General features: G+C 41.1%; 1 protein-coding gene across 1 annotated transcript; it reads left to right on the top strand.

Annotated features, from left to right (window-relative positions):
- The first annotated feature begins 244 nt into the window (after positions 1 to 244).
- Positions 245 to 21,112, top strand: LOC114556719 (immunoglobulin superfamily DCC subclass member 3). Its single transcript, XM_028579753.1, has 12 exons — positions 245 to 380; positions 3,612 to 3,917; positions 4,157 to 4,301; positions 4,966 to 5,099; positions 6,473 to 6,613; positions 7,740 to 7,898; positions 13,676 to 13,841; positions 14,152 to 14,405; positions 18,085 to 18,249; positions 18,749 to 18,937; positions 19,497 to 19,604; positions 20,985 to 21,112. The coding sequence occupies exons 1-12, from the start codon at positions 245 to 247 to the stop codon at positions 21,110 to 21,112; spliced, it is 2,031 nt and encodes a 676-aa protein (XP_028435554.1).
- Positions 21,113 to 25,759: the final 4,647 nt, after the last annotated feature.

The raw sequence follows: 25,759 nt of genomic DNA, 5'->3' as shown, positions 1-25,759 counted from the left end.
TTGTGTTTTGGGGGGGTCTGAGGCAGGGGTCTGTTGTGTCTGGCTTCACACTTTAGTCGTGATTATTGTTGTCATTCAGACTATAGAGAGAGAGAGATGGAGGAGGAGGTTTCTGAGGGACAGAAGGTCCAGACGTCACGGAGAGTCCAAGGACCAGCTGGAGCAAGATGGAGGACATTGGGGTGGGGTGGGGGGGAACTGACTGGGGGTTAGGGAGGGGGGGGGGGGGGGGGGTCCTGGGAAAATGACCTCAACCAAGTTCAAGTGTGAAAGAGATGCAGAGGAGGAGGAGACGGTGATGATGGAGTCAGACTCTTCACCCGTTCATGCATTAATCATGAAAAAGCCAGTCAGGTTTCTGAGTTTCTGTCCAGAAGAAAGTAATTAAGTAAATAGTTTGTCTCTATAAATGGAAAATAAAGTCATAATCTCTGCAACAATAAAAAACTAAATGTTGGAGGACAGACTCTTAAAATCTCAACAACTTGTGAAGAACATCAGTGGGTTTAACCTTTGGGTTGTCTTCCTTCCGACAATGTCTTATCGGATCAAAATAGAAAATAGACTTTTTTTTAACTTTTTTCATTAAACATTAAAAAAAAAAAACTTTTTGAACCTTTCTGACGTCTGACACATTTTTCTAGTTTTGGAATTCATGGTCAATAAACCTGGTTTATATGAAATTATACTTAAATAAAAAAAGCTGAAAGTATGAATTCTTTTGACTAATATGAGAGAAACATACGTTGGTGGACAATCAGAGACTGGTGTTTTTCAAATGCTATAAAATTAAAATGAAACACTCAAAATTCAATGAAAGTAGTGATATACTTGCGAAGACGGTTGTAGGGAACCGTACGTGTTATTTTTGGGTAATTTGGTTAAAAAGAAACCCATATTTCTGAATTAGAGAATTTGAAAATAGGTCAAATTTGACCCGTAGACAACAGGAGGGTTCCAGCTGGGTGACAACGTTGGTACAATTGTTCATATGTTCTGTTTCCAACAGTGAATAGATAATGCATTTGTCTTATTGATTATCAACAGCTTCATCATCATCATCATCATCATCACCACCTTCATCACCCTCTGACCATCTGTGAGTATTTTTAATGAAGTTTATCAAAAACTGTAAAACTCTAAGCTGGATCAGGAAATATATGAATGTGTAATTATGTGTTTCAAACAGCTTCTTTATGGTTTGATTTCAATTAAATTTTATTTATAGTATCAAATCATAACAAGAGTTATCTCGAGACACTTTAGTAGGTCTAGACCACACTCTTCTTAAAGTTAGAGTAGGTGTAGACCACACTCTTCTTCACCCTGGACTCTTTGTTTTCATTTTTCTGTGTCTACGTGTCTAATGGGAACAACAATCTCTGAAACTGGTCCAGTAAGATCCTGTTAGTTTAACATGTAACAGCCCCAAAATCACCATCACCAAACCCACCAGACTCCATGTAAATAATCAGGACTTTGGCGTGTATAGAGCCAGCATATCTCCACCAGACTCCATGTAAATAATCAGGACTTTGGCGTGTATAGAGCCAGCATATCTCCACCAGACTCCATGTAAATAATCAGGACTTTTAGCATGTATAGAGCCAGCATATCTCCACCAGACTCCATGTAAATAATCATGACTTTTAGCATGTATAAGGCAAGCATATTTCCACCAAACTCCATGTAAATAATCAGGACTGTTAGCGTGTATAAAGTCAGCATATTTCCACATGTAAATGGGTGAATTAAGGGTTTATTTCAACCAAACTAGAGTGGTGATTGTTGGAATAGTGGAAGGATGAACCAAGACGGCTTTTGGTAGTTTCATTTAGTTTCTGTCCACTTTAAATTAAGTGTGTTTTACGATGATAAAAGTCATGATTATTTACATGGAGTCTGGTGGAGATATGCTGGCTCTATACACGCTAAAAGTCCTGATTATTTACATGGAGTCTGGTGGAGTTTGGTGATGCTGATTTTGGGGCTGTTTCATGTTAAACTAAAAGGATCTTACTCTTTAACTAAAAGGTCTATCTCTGTAGGGATCCATCCCATAATGTTGTCAGACACTTAGAATAATAATCTGAGTCTGTCAGCAGCAACAACGGGACTTTTAGTGGATGGTAACTAGAGCTGGGAAATATATTGACATTATATTGTGATATGAGACTAGATATGGTCTTAGATTTTGGACATCGTAATATTGTGAAATGACATAAGTGTTGTCTTTGCTTGGTTTTAAAGGCTGCATTACAGTAAAGTGATGTCATTTTCTGAACTTATCAGACTGTTGTAACTGTTATATTATTTGCCTTTACCCACTTAGTCATTATATCCACATTACTGATTATTATTTATCAAAAATCTCATTATGTAAATATTATGTGAAAGCACCAATAGTCAACACTAAAATATCATTGTTGTATCGATATCGAGGAATTTGGTCAAAATTATCTTTATATTTGATTTTCTCCATATTGCCCAGCCCTAACAGTAACTGTTGCTGAACATTAGCCCTGTAGGGTTACATTACAGCTCGGTTCTGGTTTCATACTGGACCAGTTTCACAGATTGTTGTTCCATCAGCCACTCAGACACAGAAACACGGAGACAGAGAGTCCAGGTATTGACATAGAGAGATTGTAGTTTAACTGAAGTTTTCCTTTCAAAGGTCAGATGTTATCTTTATTGATGTTGAAAATTCGTTGGATGACGTATTGTCGTTTTAGTCACTTTTAAAAAAGATTTTCATCGGTTTTGTCATTTTGGATATTTGAATCCCTTTTCTTCAACATGTTGATGTATTTGTAAGTTTTTGTCACTTTTCTAAAAAATTGTCGTTGCTGATATCAGTTTTCATCACTTTTTCAGAATTTTTTTAAAACAGAAACTGAATTTGCAGTCTTCGGTTACAGGGTTCTCGTTCATGTTTGTTTGGAGCTTTTGTTCCGATATTTGTGTCCCATTTTTTAGAATAAAAGTGAGTTGAAAGAAGGACAATAGGTCAAAAAAGCCACAAAAACATTGAGAAAAAGTGACTAAAACCTGTTTATGATGTAAAACCGTGTCCAGGTAGAAACACATTCATCTCCGACATTTATTTCGGTTATTGTTTTTTTTTCTATACTTTTGTCCCTTTTAATTGAACGTGTTTGCTGCTTTTTTAACCCTTGTGTTGTCCTCCTGGATAAACATTTTTGTAGACGTTTTTTGAAACACAGGACTTTTAGATGACGGTTACAGTGCTCTTGTTCAAAGTGGCTGACACCTGTTACAAAACGTAAAACCATGTCCAGGTGTAAACAGATTTGGCAGGTTTTTTTTCCTTTTTCAATGTTTTTTTTTCCTTTTTCACTGACATGTTTTTTTTAAAGTTTGTCACTTTTCTAAACATTGTTCAAGCCGTTTCAGGTTGTCATCACCTTTTCCGAATTTTTTTATGTTTTTTGGAAACGTTTGTGTCACTTTGTGAGTGAAAAACAGAACTTTCAGAGCATGTAACTGAACTTGTGGCTGTCGGTTACGGTGCTCATGTTTAAAGTTATAAAAGTTAAACCGTGTCCAGGTGTAAACGCTGATGTCTCCCCCCCACCCTCTCCCCTCAGGTGTGGGCGGAGCCTCGGAGCTTGCCTTCCTCCTAGAGCCCAGTGATGTCATCGCAGCAAGGGACCGCCCCCTGCTGCTGGACTGCCAGGTGGAGGGGGAGGGGCCGATCTCCATCACCTGGAGACGGAACGGCGTCCCCGTGCCGACGGGCACCATGGCAACGGTGCTGGCCAATGGAACGCTGCTCATCAGGAACTTCTCCAAGAGACGTGACAGCAATGAGACGGATGCCGGCGAGTACGACTGCGCCGCGCAGAACCGCTACGGACGCCTCGTCAGCCGCAAGGCCCGCGTACAGATCGCTTGTGAGTCACAGCTACATGCTAACAACATGCTAACAACATGCTTACAACACGCTAACATGCCAACAACATGCTAACATCATGCTAACAACACGCTAACAACCTGAAGAGACCTGAAAGTTGAAACAGAGCATTTCTTTCTAAATAGAGGAACTATATAAAATATTTATATAATATATTAAAACAGTAAAGTGTCGATCCCACCCAGTGTTATTCATCAGTCTGCCCCCCTCCCCCCCCAGCCCTCCCTAAATTCCTGTCCCACCCAGAGTCTGTCACAGTGGATGAAGGGGGCGTGGCCAGACTCACCTGTCAGGTAAACGGAATCCCAGAAGCAAACATCACCTGGCAGAGAGACCGACTCCCGCTGAGCACTGAAGACCCCAGGTACGTTTATCCTTAGGGCGTTTGAACGTAAGCTACTTCATAAAGTACAGGCCAAAAGTTTGGACACACCTTCTCATTCAATGTGTTTCTTTATTTTCATGACTATTTACATTGTAGATTCTCACTGAAGGCATCAAAACTATGAATGAACACATATGGAATTATGTACTTAACAAAAAAGTGTGAAATAACTGAAAACATGTCTTATATTTTAGATTCTTCAAAGTAGTCACCCTTTGCTTTTTTTGATAACTCTGCAAACCCTTGGTGTTCTCTCAATGAGCTTCATGAGGTAGTCACCTGAAATGGTTTTACCTTCACAGGTGTGCTTTGTCAGGGTTCATTAGTGGAATTATTTCCCTTATTAATAAAAAAGCAAAGGGTGGCTACTCTGAAGAATCTAAAATATAAGACATGTTTTCAGTTATTTCACACTTTTTTGTTAAGTACATAATTCCATATGTGTTCATTCATAGTTTTGATGCCTTCAGTGAGAATCTACAATGTAAATAGTCATGAAAATAAAAAGGAAACACATTGAATGAGAAGGTGTGTCCAAACCTTTGGCCTGTACTGTATATAACGTGTACTTTAAGTTGTACTGGTCCACACTGACTTCTTCAATATTTAAAGTGTACTTTGTTAACGTGTTCTTGTTGTTCAGGTACACGCTGCTGCCTAACGGCGTGCTGCAGATCACTGCCGTCCGGAAGACAGACAGCGGTTTGTTCCGTTGCGTCGCCTCCAACATCGCCAACACTCGGTACAGCCGGGAGGCAACGCTGTCCGTCACTGGTAAGAAAGGATTTAGTAACTAGTAACTAAAGTAACTAGTAACTAAAGCTGGAACAGATGAATGTAGTGGAGTAACTAAAGTAACTAGTAACTAAAGCTGTAACAGATGAATGTAGCGGAGTAACTAAAGTAACTAGTAACTAAAGCTGTAACAGATGAATGTAGTGGAGTAACTAAAGTAACTAGTAACTAAAGCTGTAACAGATGAATGTAGCGGAGTAACTAAAGTAACTAGTAACTAAAGCTGGAACAGATGAATGTAGCGGAGTAACTAAAGTAACTAGTAACTAAAGCTGGAACAGATGAATGTAGCGGAGTAACTAAAGTAACTAGTAACTAAAGCTTTAACAGATGAATGTAGCAGAGTAACTAAAGTAACTAGTAACTAAAGCTGGAACAGATGAATGTAGCGGAGTAACTAAAGTAACTAGTAACTAAAGCTGTAAAAGATGAATGTAGAGGAGTAACTAAAGTAACTAGTAACTAAAGCTGGAACAGATGAATGTAGCGGAGTAACTAAAGTAACTAGTAACTAAAGCTTTAACAGATGAATGTAGTGGAGTAACTAAAGTAACTAGTAACTAATGCTGTAACAGATGAATGTAGCGGAGTAACTAAAGTAACTAGTAACTAAAGCTGTAACAGATGAATGTAGCGGAGTAACTAAAGTAACTAGTAACTAAAGCTTTAACAGATGAATGTAGTGGAGTAACTAAAGTAAGAGCAGCGTAGAAGTAGAAAGCAGAGTAGAAGTAGAAAGTAGCATGAAAAGAAAAAACTAAAGTAAAGTACAAGTACCTCAACATTTCCTATCTTTACTAGGGAAACAGTTGTACGTTTTTACTCCCCAACTTGTACATTTACTTTATCTATATTTGTTGAATCAGTTGTACATTTTATTTCCAAATTGTATATATTTTAAATATTGCTCGTGTAGTATTCAATTATTATTTAATGTATATTGTTTCCTATAATTTAATGTATACTCTGTATGTGTGCTGTGTGTCTGATATATTTGCTGCTGCAACACCATTATTTCCCTTTTTGTTGGGATCAATAAAAAAAATCTATCTATCTATCTATCTATATATCTATTTAGATCTGAATACATGTACTGTCTGCAAGACGACAAGCAAACAACTTTTAAAATGCTTGTTTTCTGGATGGAGTTTGGTTCTATCAGAACTGTGCTAACATCGTAGCTGCTCCATCAACACAACAACAGACACAGAACTGCAGAAGTTATCAGGCAGTAAAGGCTCTGACACACCAACCAGACCTCTCAACATTTGGACTCAAGTACAGAGAGTACTGGAGTATAATGTACTTAGTTAATCTCTCTGTGTTGCTGACGCTGTGTTTTTGTGGTTCTGGTCCAGTTGCAGGATCCCGGACGTACCGAGAACCCGTCATCCTGTCCGGCCCGCAGAACCTCACCATCAACGTCCACCAGACGGCCATCTTGGAGTGCATCGCCACGGGAAACCCCCGTCCCATCGTGTCCTGGAGTCGCCTCGGTAACCATCTTCAAAGACTCTCTCTGACTAAAGTTTATTACTCATGTAATGCAGCGCCAACGGTATCAAACGGTCCACAGATCCTGTCTCCTAAACAGCCGTGGCCTCGTTTAAACGTTGTGTGGATAATGAAAAGTCATATTTGTATAATTTATTGTTTTCTTTTCAGCTAAAAGCCATATTTATCATCAGGAACATTGGTTTTATTTTACCGCGTTCACAAATATTTAGTTCTGTTAAGTTAGTTGAACTTTAGTTCTGTTCAGGGATGCACTGAATCCAGGATTGGGCTTCTGATTGGGCTGAATATTGGGCTTTTTGATGGGGTTCTGGTTTCTGCTGAACCTTAGAGTTTGTTCCCAGGGAACCGAACCCTACGCTTGCACTTGGCGCTCTACGCTGGTCTCCGTAGTGACGGCGCCGTTGATTACAGGAAGGTGTTTACGTAGGTGGAGCGTTCAATGCAGTAGGCTGTGAGAAAGTGGACATGGATCTGGTGAGCAGAAAAAGTTGTTGTTTGGCAGTACTTCCAGTCAAAAGAAGACCATTCAAGTCCAGCTACATGTTCAGTCTGTTCAATGCTGATTGGTCTGGTGGTGGCGAGGACCCTAAACTATACACAACATGGCCGCTGTTACAACATCTGGTCTGAAACATCTGGAAGAATACGAGTTGTTCATGAAGGAATCTCCAGACAGCAGCCAGAATGCAGCAACTTCAGGTACAGCAAAGGAAGGAAAGTCCCTGTTTACTTCATTCATGAGTTTACTGGGTTCATGGACTGAGGATGGGGAGGAGGCAGCACAGTCTCAACCAGGGGATTCAGGGTTCAGACCAACCCCAAAAATCTGGATTCATGCATCCCTAGTTTTGTTGAGTTAGTTGAACATTAGTTCTGTTGGGGCGTAGGTGGACCTGAGCTACCGTTAGCTTCTCTGTGTCTGTGAGAGTTTGTTCCGGAGTCAGAAACTGGTCTGGAACAAAAGTTAATTTCCTCCTGATGTGTCCGTCTGAAATCTCTCGTGTTGGTGTCAGGATGTTCTGGAGAAATGGGTCTGGTTGATGACTGGGTCCAGTATTTACTTGGTGACTACATGGTGAAAGAATGGCTCCTAATGTGTTCCAGACGGGCGGTCCATTGGCGTGGAGGGGATCGCCGTGCTGGGAACAGGAAACCTGATGATCTCCGACGCCACGCTGAAGCATTCAGGAGTTTACGTCTGTTCAGCCAACAGACCAGGAAGTAGATCCAGGAGGACGGCGCTGGGACGCCTCGTAGTACAAGGTACAGCACCGTCACACAAGTATACTGCCCCCCACCACCACCTTACGACCCACAAGAGCGTTTCCTAAGTTTAGCGCCTGGTGGCAGGAAATACGACCTCATATCTAAACCAGAGAAGGTCACGATGTTTGACTAAACTTCTACTCAAATAGCGATTTTACAACATTTAATTTCAGACATTTATTTCCTATTTTAATCAAATATAACCGAAGACTTTGGCAAACAAAAAAAACAAGTCGTACACACGTCAACGCTTTCAGCTTTAGAGCCAAATTATCTCTTCACACATCGCTCTAGAACGCATGTTGGCCAGTTCATCAATGCAAATATCTTAAATAAGGTAAAACAAAGGTGTGTGTGTGTGTGTGTGTGTGTGTGTGTGTGTGTGTGTGTGTGTGTGTGTGTGTGTGTGTGTGTGTGTGTGTGTGTGTGTGTGTGTGTGTGTGTGTGTGTGTGTGTAGATGATATTTTTTCGGTGCATCAAATAATGTGCTCATTAAGATACCAGCTAATTCAGCACAAATTAGTGCAGAAACAAGACTGGAGGGGGGGAGGGGGAGGATCAGAAAAGGAATAATTTTATTAATTTACTGCAGAGTGAGAAACATTTACAAGACATTTGCCTCATTGGATGGTACAAAAAAAATACAAAATAAAAGAAATATATATATATATATATATATATATATATATATATATATATATATACACTATATACTATATATGTATAAAAGGAGTCTGTAGTCTGAGCAGATGTTTGACTAGTGAACTTGAATTTGAGTGTGTAAACACACATGAAGTGTGTGTGTGTGTGTGTGTGTGTGTGTGTGTGTGTGTGTGTGTGTTGTGTGTGTGTGTGTGTGTGTGTGTGTGTGTGTGTGTGTGTGTGTGTGTGTGTGTGTGTGTGTGTGTGTGTGTGTGTGTGTGTGTGTGTGTGTGTGTGTGTGTGTGTGTGTGTGTGTATCTGAAACCCATTCAGCTCAGTTTGCTGCTCTTCACCCCCCCGACCCCTGACCCCTGACCCTCAGTAAACAGATCTGTGGGGGAGGGGACAGGGGGGGTCTGCTCTCAGGACAAAGACACAGAAACCCCAGAATCAGAATCACTTACACAAACACACATTAAATATAGGAGCATAACAATAACTAATAAAAACAGAAAGAAATACTAAATATGTGTTTAACAGGCGAAGAAGAGGCTGATTGGTAGAGAAACCCACTGAAACCAGTTAGTGTGTTAGGCTTGGGAGGCTTTTAATGTGAAATATGTGTTGTAGTTTATTCAACCTTTAAGACACCAGGGTGGGTGGGCGCCCAGGTAGCTCAGTTGGTGGAGCGTGCGCCCATACGTGGAGGTTTGTTCCTTGACACAGAGGCCCAGGGTTTGAATCTGACCCATTTTTTAATTTTTGGGCATTTCTGCCTTTATTTGACAGGAAAGCTGAGATATGAAAGGGGGGAGAGAGAGAGAGGGGGGGAGACATGCAGGAAAACAGTCATGGGTTGGACTCAAACCTTGGACCTTCTGCGTCGAGGAACAAGCCTCTGCATATGTGTGCCCGCTCTACCAACTGAGCTAACCGGCCACTCCCCTTTCATATCTAAGCTGTCCTGGTGATTAAGGGCTGATTTAGATGCCTAACAATAATCTTTAAAACACTAAAGTGACCCAACAAGCCAAACTAAGTGAGGACAGGAGGCAGCCGTGGAGCAGCAGCTAGCTTCATGTTCTGGAGGTTAAATGGAAGGTTTTATTAAAGGAGTCTGGTGGCTCTGAGGAGAGCAGAGAGACACACACACACACACACACAGACAGACAGACAGACACACACACACAGAGACACACACAGACACACCACTAATGTGTGTTTTTGTTAAAGGACTCTGGTGGCTCTGATGAGATCAGAGAGAACAGAGTCAGTTCTCCATCGGATGCCGAATTCACCACAACACCAAACAGTTTGAGAGGCATGTGTGTCTGGTTTTATTCTCTGAGGAGAGTTTCCAGGAAGAGACCAGTCAGACACAGAACTGTCCCTTCTCTGAGTGGAGTCCTGGTCTCTGCAGAGCCACCAGACTCCATTGATAAAAACACTCGTTTTAGCTCGCTGGTCTTCTTCTTCGCTGCAGATCTTCTCTGTTCACGGATCAGAATAATGAGAATGACCTCTGACCTCCATCAGCTGCCTGCAGCAGCAGACCATCCCCCTCTTCCTCTTCCTCTTCCTCTCCTCTTCCTCAGGGTCAGGTTCACGGTCAGATCTCCCCTGGGGGGTCCAGGACTCTGAATCTAGACCCCGGATCTTTGAAATGAAATACTAAAATGATTTAAGGGGAGACACTGCAGCTGATCAGGGTCTGACCCTGATAAGGGTCCATGTTTTCATGAATGATCTCTGAACAAAGAGCTGATTACTGACATTAAGCCTCCTGTTGACCCGTTTTCAAAGTTTCTTTCATCCAAATTGCCCAAAAATAACATGGACACATTATATGATATTCACAGGTAAAATTATTAATGATAACTTTCATCACAATTATTAAATTGTATAGCGTTTTAAATTTTGTTTTAATTAGTTACAAAATGGACTAAACTTTGACATTCTGTGATTCGCTCAACATGCTATTAGTGAAAATAATAATAATTTCTGTGGTTTTTTAACTCGAAAATTAGGTAAAATGTCATATTGGCCAAATAAAGTTTATTGACCATGAATAACAAAAAAAGAATTGAAAAATGTTGGGGGGCTTTTCTGCCTTTAATGGAGAGGACAGGTAGGTGAGACATGCAGGAAATCATCACAGGTCGGAATCGAACCCTGGACCTCTGCATGGAGGATTAAACCTCCCAGTACGCCCTCTCTACCACTGAACCAACCCGGCCACAGAAATAACTGTTTCAATTTTGTTTGAGAAGGAAACAAGTTGATGGTGGACTTAGAAGATAACACGAGGGTTAAGACGATTCTTATCAGAGTCTGACAACAGAACCAGGTCTCAGTGGGTCCAGATCTCAGTGGTACCAGATCTCAGTGGTACCAGATCTCAGTGGGTCTAGATCTCAGGGGTCCAGATCTCAGTGGTACCAGATCTCAGTGGGTCTAGATCTCAGTGGGTCCAGATCTCAGTGGTACCAGATCTCAGTGGTACCAGATCTCAGTGGGTCTAGATCTCAGTGGGTCTAGATCTCAGTGGGACCAGATCTCAGTGGGACCAGATCTCAGTGGGTCTAGATCTCAGTGGGTCCAGATCTCAGTGGGACCAGATCTCAGTGGGACCAGATCTCAGTGGGTCCAGGTCTCAGTGGGTCCAGATCTCAGTGGGACCAGATCTCAGTGGGTCCAGGTCTCAGTAGGTCCAGATCTCAGTGGGACCAGATCTCAGTGGTACCAGATCTCAGTGGGTCTAGATCTCAGTGGGTCCAAATCTCAGTGGGTCCAGGTCTCAGTGGGTCTAGATCTCAGTGGGTCCAGATCTCAGTGGTACCAGATCTCAGTGGGTCTAGATCTCAGTGGTACCAGATCTCAGTGGGTCCAGGTCTCAGTGGGTCTAGATCTCAGTGGGTCCAGATCTCAGTGGGACCAGATCTCAGTGGTACCAGATCTCAGTGGGTCCAGATCTCAGTGGGTCCAGATCTCAGTGGGTCCAGATCTCAGGGTGACCAGATCTCAGTGGGTCCAAATCTCAGGGTGACCAGATCTCAGGGTGACCAGATCTCAGTGGGACCAGATCTCAGTGGGTCCAGATCTCAGGGTGACCAGATCTCAGTGGGAGACTTCCCCAGCTGATTGATGACATTGAGACAATTATTATCTGTTTGAAATGTGATCTTTAAATATGCAAATGAGGCGTTATCTAACGCTAACTTCTGGTGAGATTAGAGTAGATCAACAGACACAAACAGACCAAGTGGAGAAACTCACTGCAAACACACACACACACACACACACACACACACACACACACACACACACACACACACACACACACACACACACACACACACACTGTTTATGGGTGCGTTTGTTTTGCCTGCTGCCGCTGCAGACAGGTGGGGTCAAAGGTCACTGCAGACTCAGAGTGTGTGTGTGTGTGTGTGTGTGTGTGTGTGTGTGTGTGTGTGTGTGTGTGTGTTTCCCACACTTCATTAGAATAATTATTAGCATGTGAAGAGTTCCACTTCACAATGAGGACTTTATTCTGTCGCACGAATATTTAAATATTCATAAATATTCATAAACATTTAAATATTTCACACACGGATAATCTTCTCTGATGTGAACAGAAATAACTAATAAAGTCAACTGATGCTCAGGTTTCTGGACTCAGAAGACTTTTAACTTTAATAAAAAAAGGACAAAATGAGAAACATTTAAATGTTGTGTGTGTGTGTGTGTGTGTGTGTGTGTGTGTGTGTGTGTGTGTGTTTTGCTCTTGAACTTGCATTACAGAGTGTGTGAAAGGTCGTCATCTCTCCACAAATCAACTTAATTTCTCTACAACCCCCCCTCTCTCTTATTGATAAATGCCCCCCTCCCCTCTGACCTCTGACCCCTCTGAGAGCAGAGGGGGCGGGGCTTCAGCAGGTTATTCGGGGGCTCAGTGTTACCGTGGAGACGGGCGAGACAGCAGCTGGAGGAGAGAGGTCAGAGGTCAGAGAGTTCAAACACAAAGAGACACGTTCAAGTTCACTCAGAGACAGATAAAGGAGTCTGTGTTCAGCTGGAGGACAATGTAAATAATATATATTTACACACACACACACACACACACATATATATATATATATATATATATATATATATATATATATGTATATATATATTAGGGTTATTATATGTTACGCTGCATTGTAAATAGGCAGTTGTATAAAGTCCTGGACCAGAAGAGAATAAGGTGCCATCTAAGCAAACATAAGATTTTAAGTTCTGCTAATTTTATCTCCCTACATTTTGTTAAAGTGGTCTTCAAATGCTTAAATAACCCCCCTCCCCACTACCATTTGCAAAACAACAACTACACAGCAGTAGTCTCCCTCTCTGTAGAACATCAGTTACCCAAACTGCCTCTTCAGTAAAAGGAGTCAAACTGTGGAGGTCTCTGCTGGACCAGTAGAGATGGACCCACCATCAGTCAGCTTCAACACAAATACCAAACTGTGGCTAATTCAGGAAGAATCTACTGTATACATGCATTTAGTTTTTACACTGAGCTCTCTCTGTATCCTTTCTTTCCTTTTTCATTTCATTCCATTTTATTTCATCTCTCTCTTATTTTTAATAATGTTAATCTGTATTTTTATTTTTAACCAAAAGCCAACTATGAATATAATACATACATATAATAAATACAATACAATAATAAAATACTAATGAATTAGCTTCAGCTAATACCACTCTGATCCAAACATCAGATGACTGGTACAGCTGATCTATCGTTTTATATCTGTCCCTACCTAAATAAACTTTAATAATAATAATGATAATGATAATGATAATAATAATAACAATAATGATAATAATAATAATAATAATAATAATAATAATAATAATAATAATAATAATAATAATATACTTTTGTCAATGTTTTTGGTACGTTTTTAGGCCAGATGCAGTGAGTTGTGTTTCTCTCCTTTCTCTGCTCTCGAAGAAAAGACACAAGACACGGGAACTTTACCTGGAGCCGCGCGCTGACGGGATAGCATCTATCAATATATACTTTTGTATACTTACTTACTGTTTGTCCTCTCTCCCTCTTCCTCTCCCTCCTCTTCCTCAGCCCCCCCAGGCTTCGTGCAGTGGCCCCAGTCTGTCTCCAGGCCAGCAGGGGGCAGCGCAGTCTTCAGCTGCACGGCGTCCGGCGCCCCAGAGCCTCACCTCATCTGGCTGAAGAACGGCAAGCTGCTGACGCCCAGCGGCAACGTCAGGCTGACCAACGGGAACACGTGAGGAGAGATACTCTCTCTCTCTCTCTCTCTCTCTCTCTCTCTCTCTCTCTCTCTCTCTCTCTCTCTCTCCCTCCCTCTCTCTCTCTCTCTCCCTCTCTCTCTCCTCCCTCCCCCTCTCTCTCTCTCTCTCTCTCTCTCTCTCTCTCTCTCTCTCTCTCTCTCTCCCTCCCTCTCTCTCTCTCTCTCTCTCTCTCTCTCTCTCTCTCTCTCTCTCTCTCTCTCTCTCTCTCTCTCTCTCCCTCCCTCCCTCCCTCCCTCCCCCTCCCTCTCTCTCTCCCTCTAACCCTGTGATCTGTTTTGTCTGCAGGACTCTGGCCATCACGCGGATCACCCCCGAGGACGAGGCCATCTATCAGTGCATCGCCGAGAACAGCGCCGGCACCAACCAGGCCAGCGCCCGGCTGGCCATCAGCCGGGGGGGGCCCGAGCTGCCCGAGGCCCCCACCGGCCTGCAGGCCACAGCGCTCGCCCCCACCAGCCTGCAGCTGACCTGGGACCAGCCCACAGACAGCACCAGCCAGCAGATCATCGGATACGTGCTGCACGTCAGACGCCTGGGGGGTAAGGGACCGACCAGAGACTTATAGATATATAGACATAGATACATGAGACTTATAGACATAGATACATGAGACTTATAGACATAGATACATGAGACTTATAGACATAGATACATGAGACTTATAGACATAGATACATGAGACATATAGACATAGATACATGAGACTTATAGACATAGATACATGAGACTTATAGACATAGATACATGAGACTTATAGATATATAGACATAGATACATGACATAGAGACATAGATACATGAGACTTATAGATATATAGACATACTTATAGATACATGAGACTTATAGATATATAGATATATATATATGACTTATAGACATAGATACATAGATATATAGACATAGATACATGAGACTTATAGACATAGATACATGAGACTTATAGACATAGACACATGAGACTTATAGATATATAGATATAGATACATGAGACTTATAGACATAGATACATGATACTTATAGATATATAGACATAGATACATGAGACTTATAGACTTAGATACATGAGACTTATAGATATATAGACATAGATACATGAAACTTATACATAGATACATAGACTTATAGATATATGACATACTTATAGACTTATAGATATATGAGACATATATACATGAGACTTATAGACATAGACATAGATACATGAGACTTATAGATATAGACATAGACTTATAGACATAGATACATTTATAGATATATATAGATACATAGATACTTATGAGACATGAGACTTATAGACATAGATACATGAGACTTATAGATATATAGACTTATAGACTTATATAGACATAGATACATGAGACTTATAGACTATAGATACACATGAGACTTATAGACTTAGATACATGAGACTTATAGATATATAGACATAGATACATGAAACTTATAGATATATAGACATAGATACATGAGACTTATAGATATATAGACATAGATACATGAGACTTATAGACATAGATACATGAGACTTATAGATATATAGACATAGATACATGAGACTATAGACATAGATACATGAGACTTATAGATATATAGACATAGATACATGAGACTTATAGATATATAGACATAGATACATGAGACTTATAGATATATAGACATAGACACATGAGACTTATAGATATAGACATAGACATGAGACTTATACATATATAGACATAGAGACTTATAGATATATAGACATAGATGACTTATGAGACTTATAGATACTATAGACATAGACTTATAGATGAGACTTATAGATATATAGATATATAGACACATGAGACTTATAGATATATAGACATAGATACATGAGACTTATAGATATATAGACATATATATAGACATAGACACATGAGACTTATAGATATATAGACATAGATACATGAGACTTATAGACATAGACACATGAGACTTATAGATATATAGACATAGATACATGAGACTTATAGACATAGATACATGAGACTTATAGATATATAGACATAGATACATGAGACATAGATACATGAGACTTATAGATATAGACATAGATACATGAGACTTATAGATATATAGACATAGATACATGAGACTTATAGATATATAGACATAGATACATGAGACTTATAAATATATAGACATAGATACATGAGACTTATAGACATAGATACATGAGACTTATAGATATATAGACATAGATACATGAGACATAGACATAGATACATGAGACTTATAGATATATAGACATAGATACATGAGACTTATAGACATAGATAGATGAGACTTATAGATATATAGACATAGATACATGAGACTTATAGATATATAGACATAGATACATGAGACGTATAGACTTATAGACATAGATACATGAGACTTATAGACATAGATACATGGGACTTATAGATATATAGACATAGATACATGAGACTTATAGACATAGATACATGAGACTTATAGATATATAGACATAGATACATGAGACGTATAGACATATAGACATAGATACATGAGACTTATAGACATAGATACATGAGACCTATAGACATAGATACATGAGACTTATAGACTTAGATACATATGACTTATAGATATATAGACATAGATACATGAGACTTATAGACATAGATACATGAGACTTATAGATATATAGACATAGATACATGAGACTTATAGACATAGATACATGAGACTTATAGATATATAGACATAGATACATGAGACTTATAGATATATAGACATAGATACATGAGACTTATAGATATATAGACATAGATACATGAGACATATAGACATATAGACATAGATACATGAGACTTATAGATATATAGACATAGATACATGAGACTTATAGATATATAGACATAGATACATGAGACTTATACATATATAGACATAGATACATGAGACGTATAGACATATAGACAAAGATACATGAGACTTATAGATATATAGACATAGATACATGAGACTTATAGATATATAGACATAGATACATGAGACTTATAGACATAGACACATGAGACTTATAGATATATAGACATAGATACATGAGACTTATAGACATAGATACATGAGACTTATAGATATATAGACATAGATACATGAGACTTATAGACATAGATACATGAGACTTATAGATATATAGACATAGATACATGAGACTTATAGACATAGATAGATGAGACTTATAGATATATAGACATTGATACATGAGACTTATAGACATATAGACATAGATACATGAGACTTATAGACATAGATACATGAGACTTATAGACATAGATACATGAGACTTATAGATATATAGACATAGATACATGAGACGTATAGACATATAGACATAGATACATAAGACTTATAGATATATAGACATAGATATATGAGACTTATAGATATATAGACATAGATACATGAGACTTATACATATATAGACATAGATACATGAGACATATAGACATATAGACATAGATACATGAGACTTATAGATATATAGACATAGATACATGAGACTTATAGACATAGATACAGGAGACTTATAGATATATAGACATAGATACAGGAGACTTATAGATATATAGACATAGATACATGAGACTTATAGATATATAGACATAGATAGGTGAGACTTATAGATATATAGACATAGATAGGTGAGACTTATAGATATATAGACATTTAATGTGACTATTATTGCCACTGTTCATCACACCCCCAACCGGCCCCGTCAGACACCTCCTACCAAGAGTCTGGGTCTGCCGAGGTTTCTTCCTAAAAGGGAGTTTTTCCTCGCCACTGTCGCAATAGCCACTGCTAATGCTTGCTGTTGAGGGAATTACTGTAATTGTTGGGGTTTTGTAAATTATAGAGTGTGGTCTAGACCTACTCTATCTGTAAAGTGTCTCGAGATAACCTGTGTTATGATTTGATACTATAAATAAAATTGAATTGAATTGAATTGAATTAGATAGGTAAGACTTATAGATATTTAGACATAGATACGTAAGACTTATAGATATATAAACATAGATACGTTAGACTTATAGATATATAAACATAGATATGTAAGACTTATAGATATATAAGAGATATATAATATTAGATGAGGGACTAACTGGACTTTTCTGTTCAATTGGAGAAACTCTGACCTCTTTGACCTCTGACCTCTGGGTGTGGTTCCCTTTCTGACCTCTGCAGAGCCAGACAGTGCTGAGCTGCAGGAAGCTGTCAGTAAGAGCACCTTCACACACGAGTTCAACAACCTGGAGGCTGCCACCACCTACTCCATCTACCTGAAGGCCTACTCCGCTCTGGGAGGCAGCCAGCAGTCCACCACCATCACAGCCACCACGCAGGGGGGCGGTGCGTTAACCACAGTCCACCTTAAACACAGTCCACCTTAAACACAGTCCATCTTAAACACAGTCAACCTTAACCACAGTCCACCTTAAACACAGTCCACCTTAAACACAGTCCACCTTAAACACAGTCCATCTTAAACACAGTCCACCTTAACCACAGTCCACCTTAAACACAGTCCACCTTAAACACAGTCCATCTTAAACACAGTCCACGTTAACCACAGTCCACCTTAAACACAGACCACCTTAAACACAGCCACCATGCAGGGGGGTGGTACGTTGATCCATCTTAAACTCCGTCAGAGAGTGTGGTGCGTAAGGGTTAGCGTTACATTGCACCTTGTTTCTTGTTTAATACTGGACCAGTTTTAAAGATAGTTGTTCCGTCAGACACAGAATAGATGGGAAAATAGAGTCCTGGTTGAAAAAGAAGAGTTACCCTTTAAACACTGTCCACCTTAAACGGTTATGTAATCGTTGTCCGTCTCTGTGTCCCACAGTTCCCAGTCCTCCCAGTTTCTTCACTAAGGTCCTGAACCAGACGGCCATGCAGGTGTACTGGGAGCTACCCAGTAAGCCGGGGAAAATGGAGGGCTTCAGACTGGAGTACCACGGGGTCTCCAACCCAGACCTCCAGGGGCAGGAGACCTTCCCCGCTCACATCAACACCCACACCATCTCTCACCTGGGTCAGTTAAAGACACATTAACCACAGTCCACCTTAAATACAGTCCACCTTAAATACAGTCCACCTTAAACACAGTCCACCTTAAACACAGTTCACCTTAAACAAAGTCCACGTTAACCACAGTCTCACCTGGGTCAGTTAGAGACACAGTACACCTGTCTATCTCTCACCTGGGTCGGTTAGAGACAAAGTACACCTGTCTATCTCTCACCTGGGTCAGTTAAAGACACATTACACCTGTCTATCTCTCACCTGGGTCAGTTAAAGACACAGTACACCTGTCTATCTCTCACCTGGGTCAGTTAAAGCCACAGTACACCTGTCTATCTCTCACCTGGGTCAGTTAAAGACACAGTACACCTGTCTATCTCTCACCTGGGTCAGCTAAAGACACAGTACACCTGTCCATCTCCCACCTGGGTCAGTTAAAGACACAGTACACCTGTCTATCTCTCACCTGGGTCAGTTAAATACACAGTACACCTGTCCATCTCCCACCTGGGTCAGTTAAAGACACAGTACACCTGTCTATCTCTCACCTGGTGTGTTTGGTCCTGCAGAGCCGGCGGCCGTGTACGAGATCAGGCTGTTGGCGTTTAACGGGAACGGAGACGGACCGTCCAACCGGCGCCTCGTGTCTCTGTCTGAGGGAGGAAACATCGCTACAGGTACGAACCTCAACATCTCCTTCCTTCCGTCATTTTGAATAATGCTGTGGTCAGTGCAAAAGCTTCAGTAAAATACCTGGGTTGCATCCTAGAAAACAACTTGGATGGCAGGAATATGGCCAATAAGGTTCTGAGTAAAGTCACGGGGCTCACAAAGTTTTTAGCCCGAAATTCAACATTTTTAAATCAGTCATTTTAGCCAATGCCTTAATTTTCTATAATTTTGAATTTGCATGTACTTCCTGGTTTGAAGGCCTAACAAATCGGCTTAAAGGGAGACTGCAAACAGCACAGAATAAATTATTAAGAGTAATCCTGAACTTGGGCCATAGATCTCATAGGGAGGTCGCAATTTGTTGAGCTCAATTGGCTCCCTGTTGAGTTTCATTTTACTATGTCAAGGCTGGCCATAATCTATAAAATATTGTTTGGTAGTGTCACAATTTTTTTTTCGTGTCTTATAACCAAGGTAAAGGACACACACAATATTTACACGCGTGGCAGCATATCTGACCTGGGTCCTTATAGATTTAAGACAGTGTTAGGGAAAGGAACCTTTGCCTATATATAATTGCCTATTATCGCCACTGTTCATCATACCCCCAACCGGCCCGTCAGACACCGCCTACCAAGAGCCTGGGTCTGTCCCAGGTTTCTTCCCAAGAGGGAGTTTTTCCTCGCCACTGTCGCACTGCTTGCTCTTGAGGGAATTACTGTAATTGTTGGAATTGTTGGGGCTTTGTAAATTATAGAGTGTGGTCTAGACCTACTCTATCTGTAAAGTGTCTCGAGATAACTCTTGTTATGATTTGATACTATAAATAAAATTGAATTGAATTGAATATAAGGGCAGTTCAGTGGAACAAGTTAGATCAGCAAATTAAAGTAATTTCCACACTGAACTCTTTCAAAAAGACAGTCAAGACCTGGTTACTAGATAGGGTTGCGGAATAGAACAAAAGGCAAATTACCGTTTATTTTTTTATTTATTTAAGGAAAATGTTTTTTATGTCATGTCAATTTTTACCACACACTCTGTACGTGTCTTGTCTTGTCCTGATGTGTTGAGGACCACAATGGAAATAAGTCCTGGACTTTATTGTGTTTTTATCCGCGATTGTATTAGATGTCTTTTCATGTTTATGGCATTTTCTGATACAATTAAATAAATCAAATCAAATCAAAATCCTTCCGACCTTCCTTCCTTCCTTCCTTCCTTCCTTCCTTCCTTCCTTCCTTCCTTCCTGCCTTCCTTCCTTCTTTCCCTCCTTCCATCCTTCCTCCCTTCCTTCCGACCTTCCTTACTTCCTTCCTACCTTCCTTCCTCCCTCCCTCCCTCCCTCCCTTCCTTCCTAACCTTGTCTCTGTTTCCCCCTCTAGTCGGTCCAAGCTGTAACTGTGATCAGTCTCGCGGCTCCGTGTCGACTCTGCTGGTCGGCATTCACAGCGGCCTAGCCTGCATCCTCTGCTGCCTGCTCTTCATCCTGCTGGGCTACAAACGCAGGTAACCCTCATCATCATCATCATCATCATCATCATCATCTTCATCATCATCTTCATGCTGCTGGGCTACAGACACAGGTAACACCTTCATCATCAGGGTTAGGGTACAGAAACACGGTTTCTGAACAACCGGTATGTACCGGACCTTATGAGGAAGCTGATTTGGGTATTTATAGCCTGTGTTACATTCAGAGAGTACAGACAGAATGAGGTTTAAAAGTCTGTTTGATGGTCTTTAAGTGTCAACTTTACTCAGACATTCATTCAGACGTCGGGCCAACGATATAAAACAACACCAAATATAATCTGAAAACCCAGAATGATGTCAGGAAGTGGTGTATGTATGACACACCAATATGTATGCTATTATTGGCGTGTTATCTGTACGCATACTCACTTTCTAGCGTGTTTATCAACGCCATTTGGCCTCCATTGACTTACATTACCTTGCGATTGCGTGTGAATTTACGCCGTAGCGAGTAGTATGAAAGGGCGAAAAGCCGCGTAGGGAGGTTGGTTGGGGAGGAGGATGGGTCAAACACAGGACTTGTTTACGTCCGCTGTATACAGCGTAGACATAAACGCAGATAGCTCAAAATGCGTCCAGATAACATGCCACTTGTTTACGCAAAGTCATGATGTCATGTTGGGAAATCACAGTAGCTGCTTCTCTAAATAATGACAATATTTCACCAAATGATGGAACGAAAAATTGTTTTAGCACGACAAACAATGATAGCCAACCCTGTGGTTAACTAGGATTTATTTATGTTTTATGGGTTTTTTCATGCTGAATGACGTCATTTCCAAGATTGTTTTCCAGATCTGTCCATTAGATCAACTGATTGATCAGTTGAACAGATTTTTTGCACCAGTGTTTTACAAGAATCTTATAATTTTAGCAACGGTATCAGTCACAAATAAACACATGATAGCCAACCCTACTCAACATAACCCTCCTCCCTCTGTTCTCTTCTGGGTCAGTCTCTTCTGCAGGAAGTCAGCGACCTGGGAGACTCCGCCCACCCTGAATGATGTCACAGGTGCTAAAGGTCGCACACCTGAGAGCATCGAGCTGAGCCAGGTAACACACACACACAGACACACAATCACAATCACATACACACACACACAGACACACACACACAATCACACACGCATACACACACACAGACACGCACACTTATACAGACACGCACACACACAGACATGCACACACACACAGACACACACACACACACACAGAGACACGCGCGCACACACACAGACACACACACATACAGAGACACGCACACACACACACACACACACACAGGTCCATATTAATCTAAATAAAGGTCTTAATTGCTGCTTGAACAGCCGGTCCCTAAACACATAATGATAATAAAATGAATCCTCTAACCGTGTTTCTGTCTGCTCTGCCCACAGAGATGTGACTCCGCCCCTCCTCCAGTAATGGTCATGGTTGAACCGACTCTACCCGTCCAGCCTGGCACAAGCACCGGATAAAACACCACATTCTTCCTCCTCCTCTTCCTCCTCCTTCTCTTCCTCCCCTTCCTCCTGAACCCCAGCCTGAGTCGCCTCCTCTCATCCCGACAGCCTTACAGCCACTTCAGCCTTTATGAATGACTGAGATTAGAGTTTTTATCTTTGAGATTTTTGAGATGATGTGTGAGGAATATCCAGAGAGCATCTGACGCCACAAGGGAACCTACCCTTTGACTCAACTTCACCACGATTCGGTGTAAAGTGTAAAGTTACTAGCCAATGTAGCAGGTGATTTATAAAGCAAACAACTCTGAGTCTGTTTGAATCGGCAGGCTGCAGAAACGATGTGCTACATTGTCTGTCTTTCCGCCAAGAAATTAGGGCAGATTTGTGTGTTTGTTTGGCTTGAAAACATAATCGTTTTCCATATCTTAAGTTCATTTAAAGCCGTGATCACATGACTCCGGCCAGTTCCCGTGTGGTTTCAGATGCTAACGTCACCGGTGTGGTGGTCCGGATGCTTCCTGTTGAAACCAAAACCTTTTGTCTTCAGTTTGTCTTCAATTGTGAGTTTTGTCACCGTCGGTGCCGAGTTTTCTAAGACGACAAGGCCTTCCACCAGTCTGGCCAGAGACTGCAGAGCCAAAGGGATTTATTATATCTCTGGTCAGCTGGTGTCTGGAGAGGATTCTCCTCTGCACTGCTTTAGCCTTTTAGTGTTTGTTTGTCTCACCAAGATCGCCTCAGCTCAGGATATAGAGGACTGCGACACTTGGCTGGTCGTTCTCCCTCCTTCCTTCCTTCCTTCCTTCTTTCCTTTCCTTTCCTTTCCTTTCCTTTCCTTTCCTTTCCTTCCTTCTTCCTCCTCCACCAAACTCTTCACCTCCAAAGAGAGCTACCTCGGGCTCAACGCCAAAAGCCTGAGCTACAGGCAGCCGATAGCCTCCTGCTGCTGGTCAAGCTAACCTACCTCATAACCAAAAGCCTCACACGGGGCACCACTTTACCATTTTCTACCTTTTTTGTACCAATGCCGATGTCCTGTGCCGGACCATCACCCAGAAACCCTTTGAACTCTGAATGTTACTTGTCTGAACCCTCCAACGATGGATCAGCCCATCGTAGTCCTCCTCAAAGAGAAGCTGGTGGAGGGAAACTACAAAAGCTATCTTTGATTTTGTGCTTTTGTAACTTCCTGTTTGACTCCAACAACTTCCTATAGTGCTGCTTCCAGGACCCAAAAAACATCAGTTTCAGTCCTTAGTTTCAAGAGATATAGTAACCTGCCAAAGGAGCAGGCTTTTTGTTCCAGATCTGAGCCTTCAGGGTCTGAAAAGATCCTCTGAAGATCGACCACAGCCTGGTTGACACCAGACCCTTCTCAGCTGTGACTGAGCGTGGGTCTGGGGAAGGTTCATTCACAGCTCATTTCCAAAGGGGCGTCACCAACGGACGCCTCTCAAATGCTTCTTCGCGCAATTGGACAGTACTTCAACCAATCAGACCAATGATCCGGGTGATGTAGCAGCGACAGCGGCATCAACCGGTTGCTGCGCTTCGGTGGCCGCCATGTTGAATGTAAACAAGAAGCTGCTTAGTCGCTGTGCTATCGTCATCGTGTAAAGCCCGCCTCAACGGTTGTGATTGGTGTAAAGCCCGCCTCAACGGTTGTGATTGGTGCCTCGATTTGGAAAAATTGGAAATGGGCTTGAATGGTTTCTTGGTCAGACTGACTTGCAGAGCACATCTCAAATTTGGTGGAAGTTCATCAGGGTTTTCAAAGGCTAGATCGACCACAGTCCTGACCCTGAACAGTCCTGATCCAGTAAATGATCTGCTGAACCTTTTGGGTCCTAAAGCTCGCTAAACCCATAAAATTAGAAAAAAAACCTTGAGGAGTTCAGCGTCCGTTGACGCCAACAGGAAATTTTGGACACTGTGGACGTCTCAATGTGGGACATCTCAATGTGGGACGCCTCAATGTGGGACATCTCGGCCCGTTTCTTTCCTGAGGGAGTTTTAGTGAACGTGTTGATGTTTTATTTTTGCGGAAGCAGCCACTTCCTGTGCCGCCTCGGCCTGACCGCCATGTTTAAATTGACCTTTAATGTCTTTTAATGTCTGAAAGTAATTTCTGTAGAGGAACAGTAGCTTTCTGTAGAGTTTCAGCCAAAACTTCCAAATATTCTTTAAAACAAGCTGAACAGCATCCAAAGATAAAAAATAAGAAATAGTTTTTCACCGTTTTGTGCTCCAACTGTTGATTTTCGCTCTGTTTCCTGATTCCAGAGTCGAAGAGCAAACAAAACCAAAAGAAATACTTTCACGTTTTATACTCCAGATGAACTCGTCGGTAAAAGGAGAATGAATATATATTTTGATATATTGTAATACGAAGAGCTCCGTGTGTCAGGATGAGTTTAAAATAGCCAAATAAGTGAATGATAGAAACACTTTGACCAAAAGCTCCGTAACAAATATGACTCCGACAGACTGTGGATTCAGTTTGTGGTTGAATGTCTTTACAGCTCCTGTCTCTCACAGCGACAGTGATCCCGAGACCCCGAGGATGTTAACCACACTACTTTAACAAACCCTGTGAACTCATTATGCTACTGTGGAAGGGTGGTGCAATTATGAGCCTTGTCAGTGGTGTAGAAATAGAGATTTATTTTTACTTTACCCTTTGCCACGATAGCATTATAAGCTAATTAGCCGTTTGCGAAAAAACTGGTCACATTTGATTAGCATGAAAACATATCCCAGAGACCGGTCGACTCGGTACAGTTTAGTGTCTTTACGGTTGAATTTAGCTGAGAAAATGTGACTGTAAGCTGGGTACAGAGCACCGTGAGGTGACGGCCCTTCAGCTGAGCATCATCAAGTGAAGTCTCGAGACGTTTCGAGAGACATTGAGTCTCACCCAGTCTCATGTGGCGTTCCCCTCGGGGTCAAAGGTTACTGTCGGGTCGGAGTGTTTCTAAAAAATATAAAAATGTTTATAAAATAATGTTGGCTGTTCTTTTTCTAGAACTTTCTTCTTTCAGTTTGTATTTTTCCGTTGCTGCCGTTCAGCGGTGAAAAAAGGAAATTCTGCCAAAATTAAGTGATTTAAAATGTTTTATAATTATTGCTAATAATATTATGATTATTACCATTTA

The sequence above is a fragment of the Perca flavescens genome, chromosome 6 (assembly GCF_004354835.1).
Source record: "Perca flavescens isolate YP-PL-M2 chromosome 6, PFLA_1.0, whole genome shotgun sequence".
Taxonomy (NCBI): Eukaryota; Metazoa; Chordata; class Actinopteri; order Perciformes; family Percidae; genus Perca; species Perca flavescens.
The sequence above is the reverse complement of the archived record's forward strand: the minus strand, read 5'-3'. Positions and strand labels throughout refer to the sequence as shown.

Bases quoted from the DNA above. Each gene is read 5' to 3' on its own strand.
- LOC114556719 (XM_028579753.1), top strand. From the start codon at position 245: ATGACCTCAACCAAGTTCAAGTGTGAAAGAGATGCAGAGGAGGAGGAG. The intron at 13,842-14,151 runs GTGAGGAGAGAT...TTTTGTCTGCAG, and splicing joins AGGCTGACCAACGGGAACAC to GACTCTGGCCATCACGCGGA. The intron at 14,406-18,084 runs GTAAGGGACCGA...TGACCTCTGCAG, and splicing joins GCACGTCAGACGCCTGGGGG to AGCCAGACAGTGCTGAGCTG.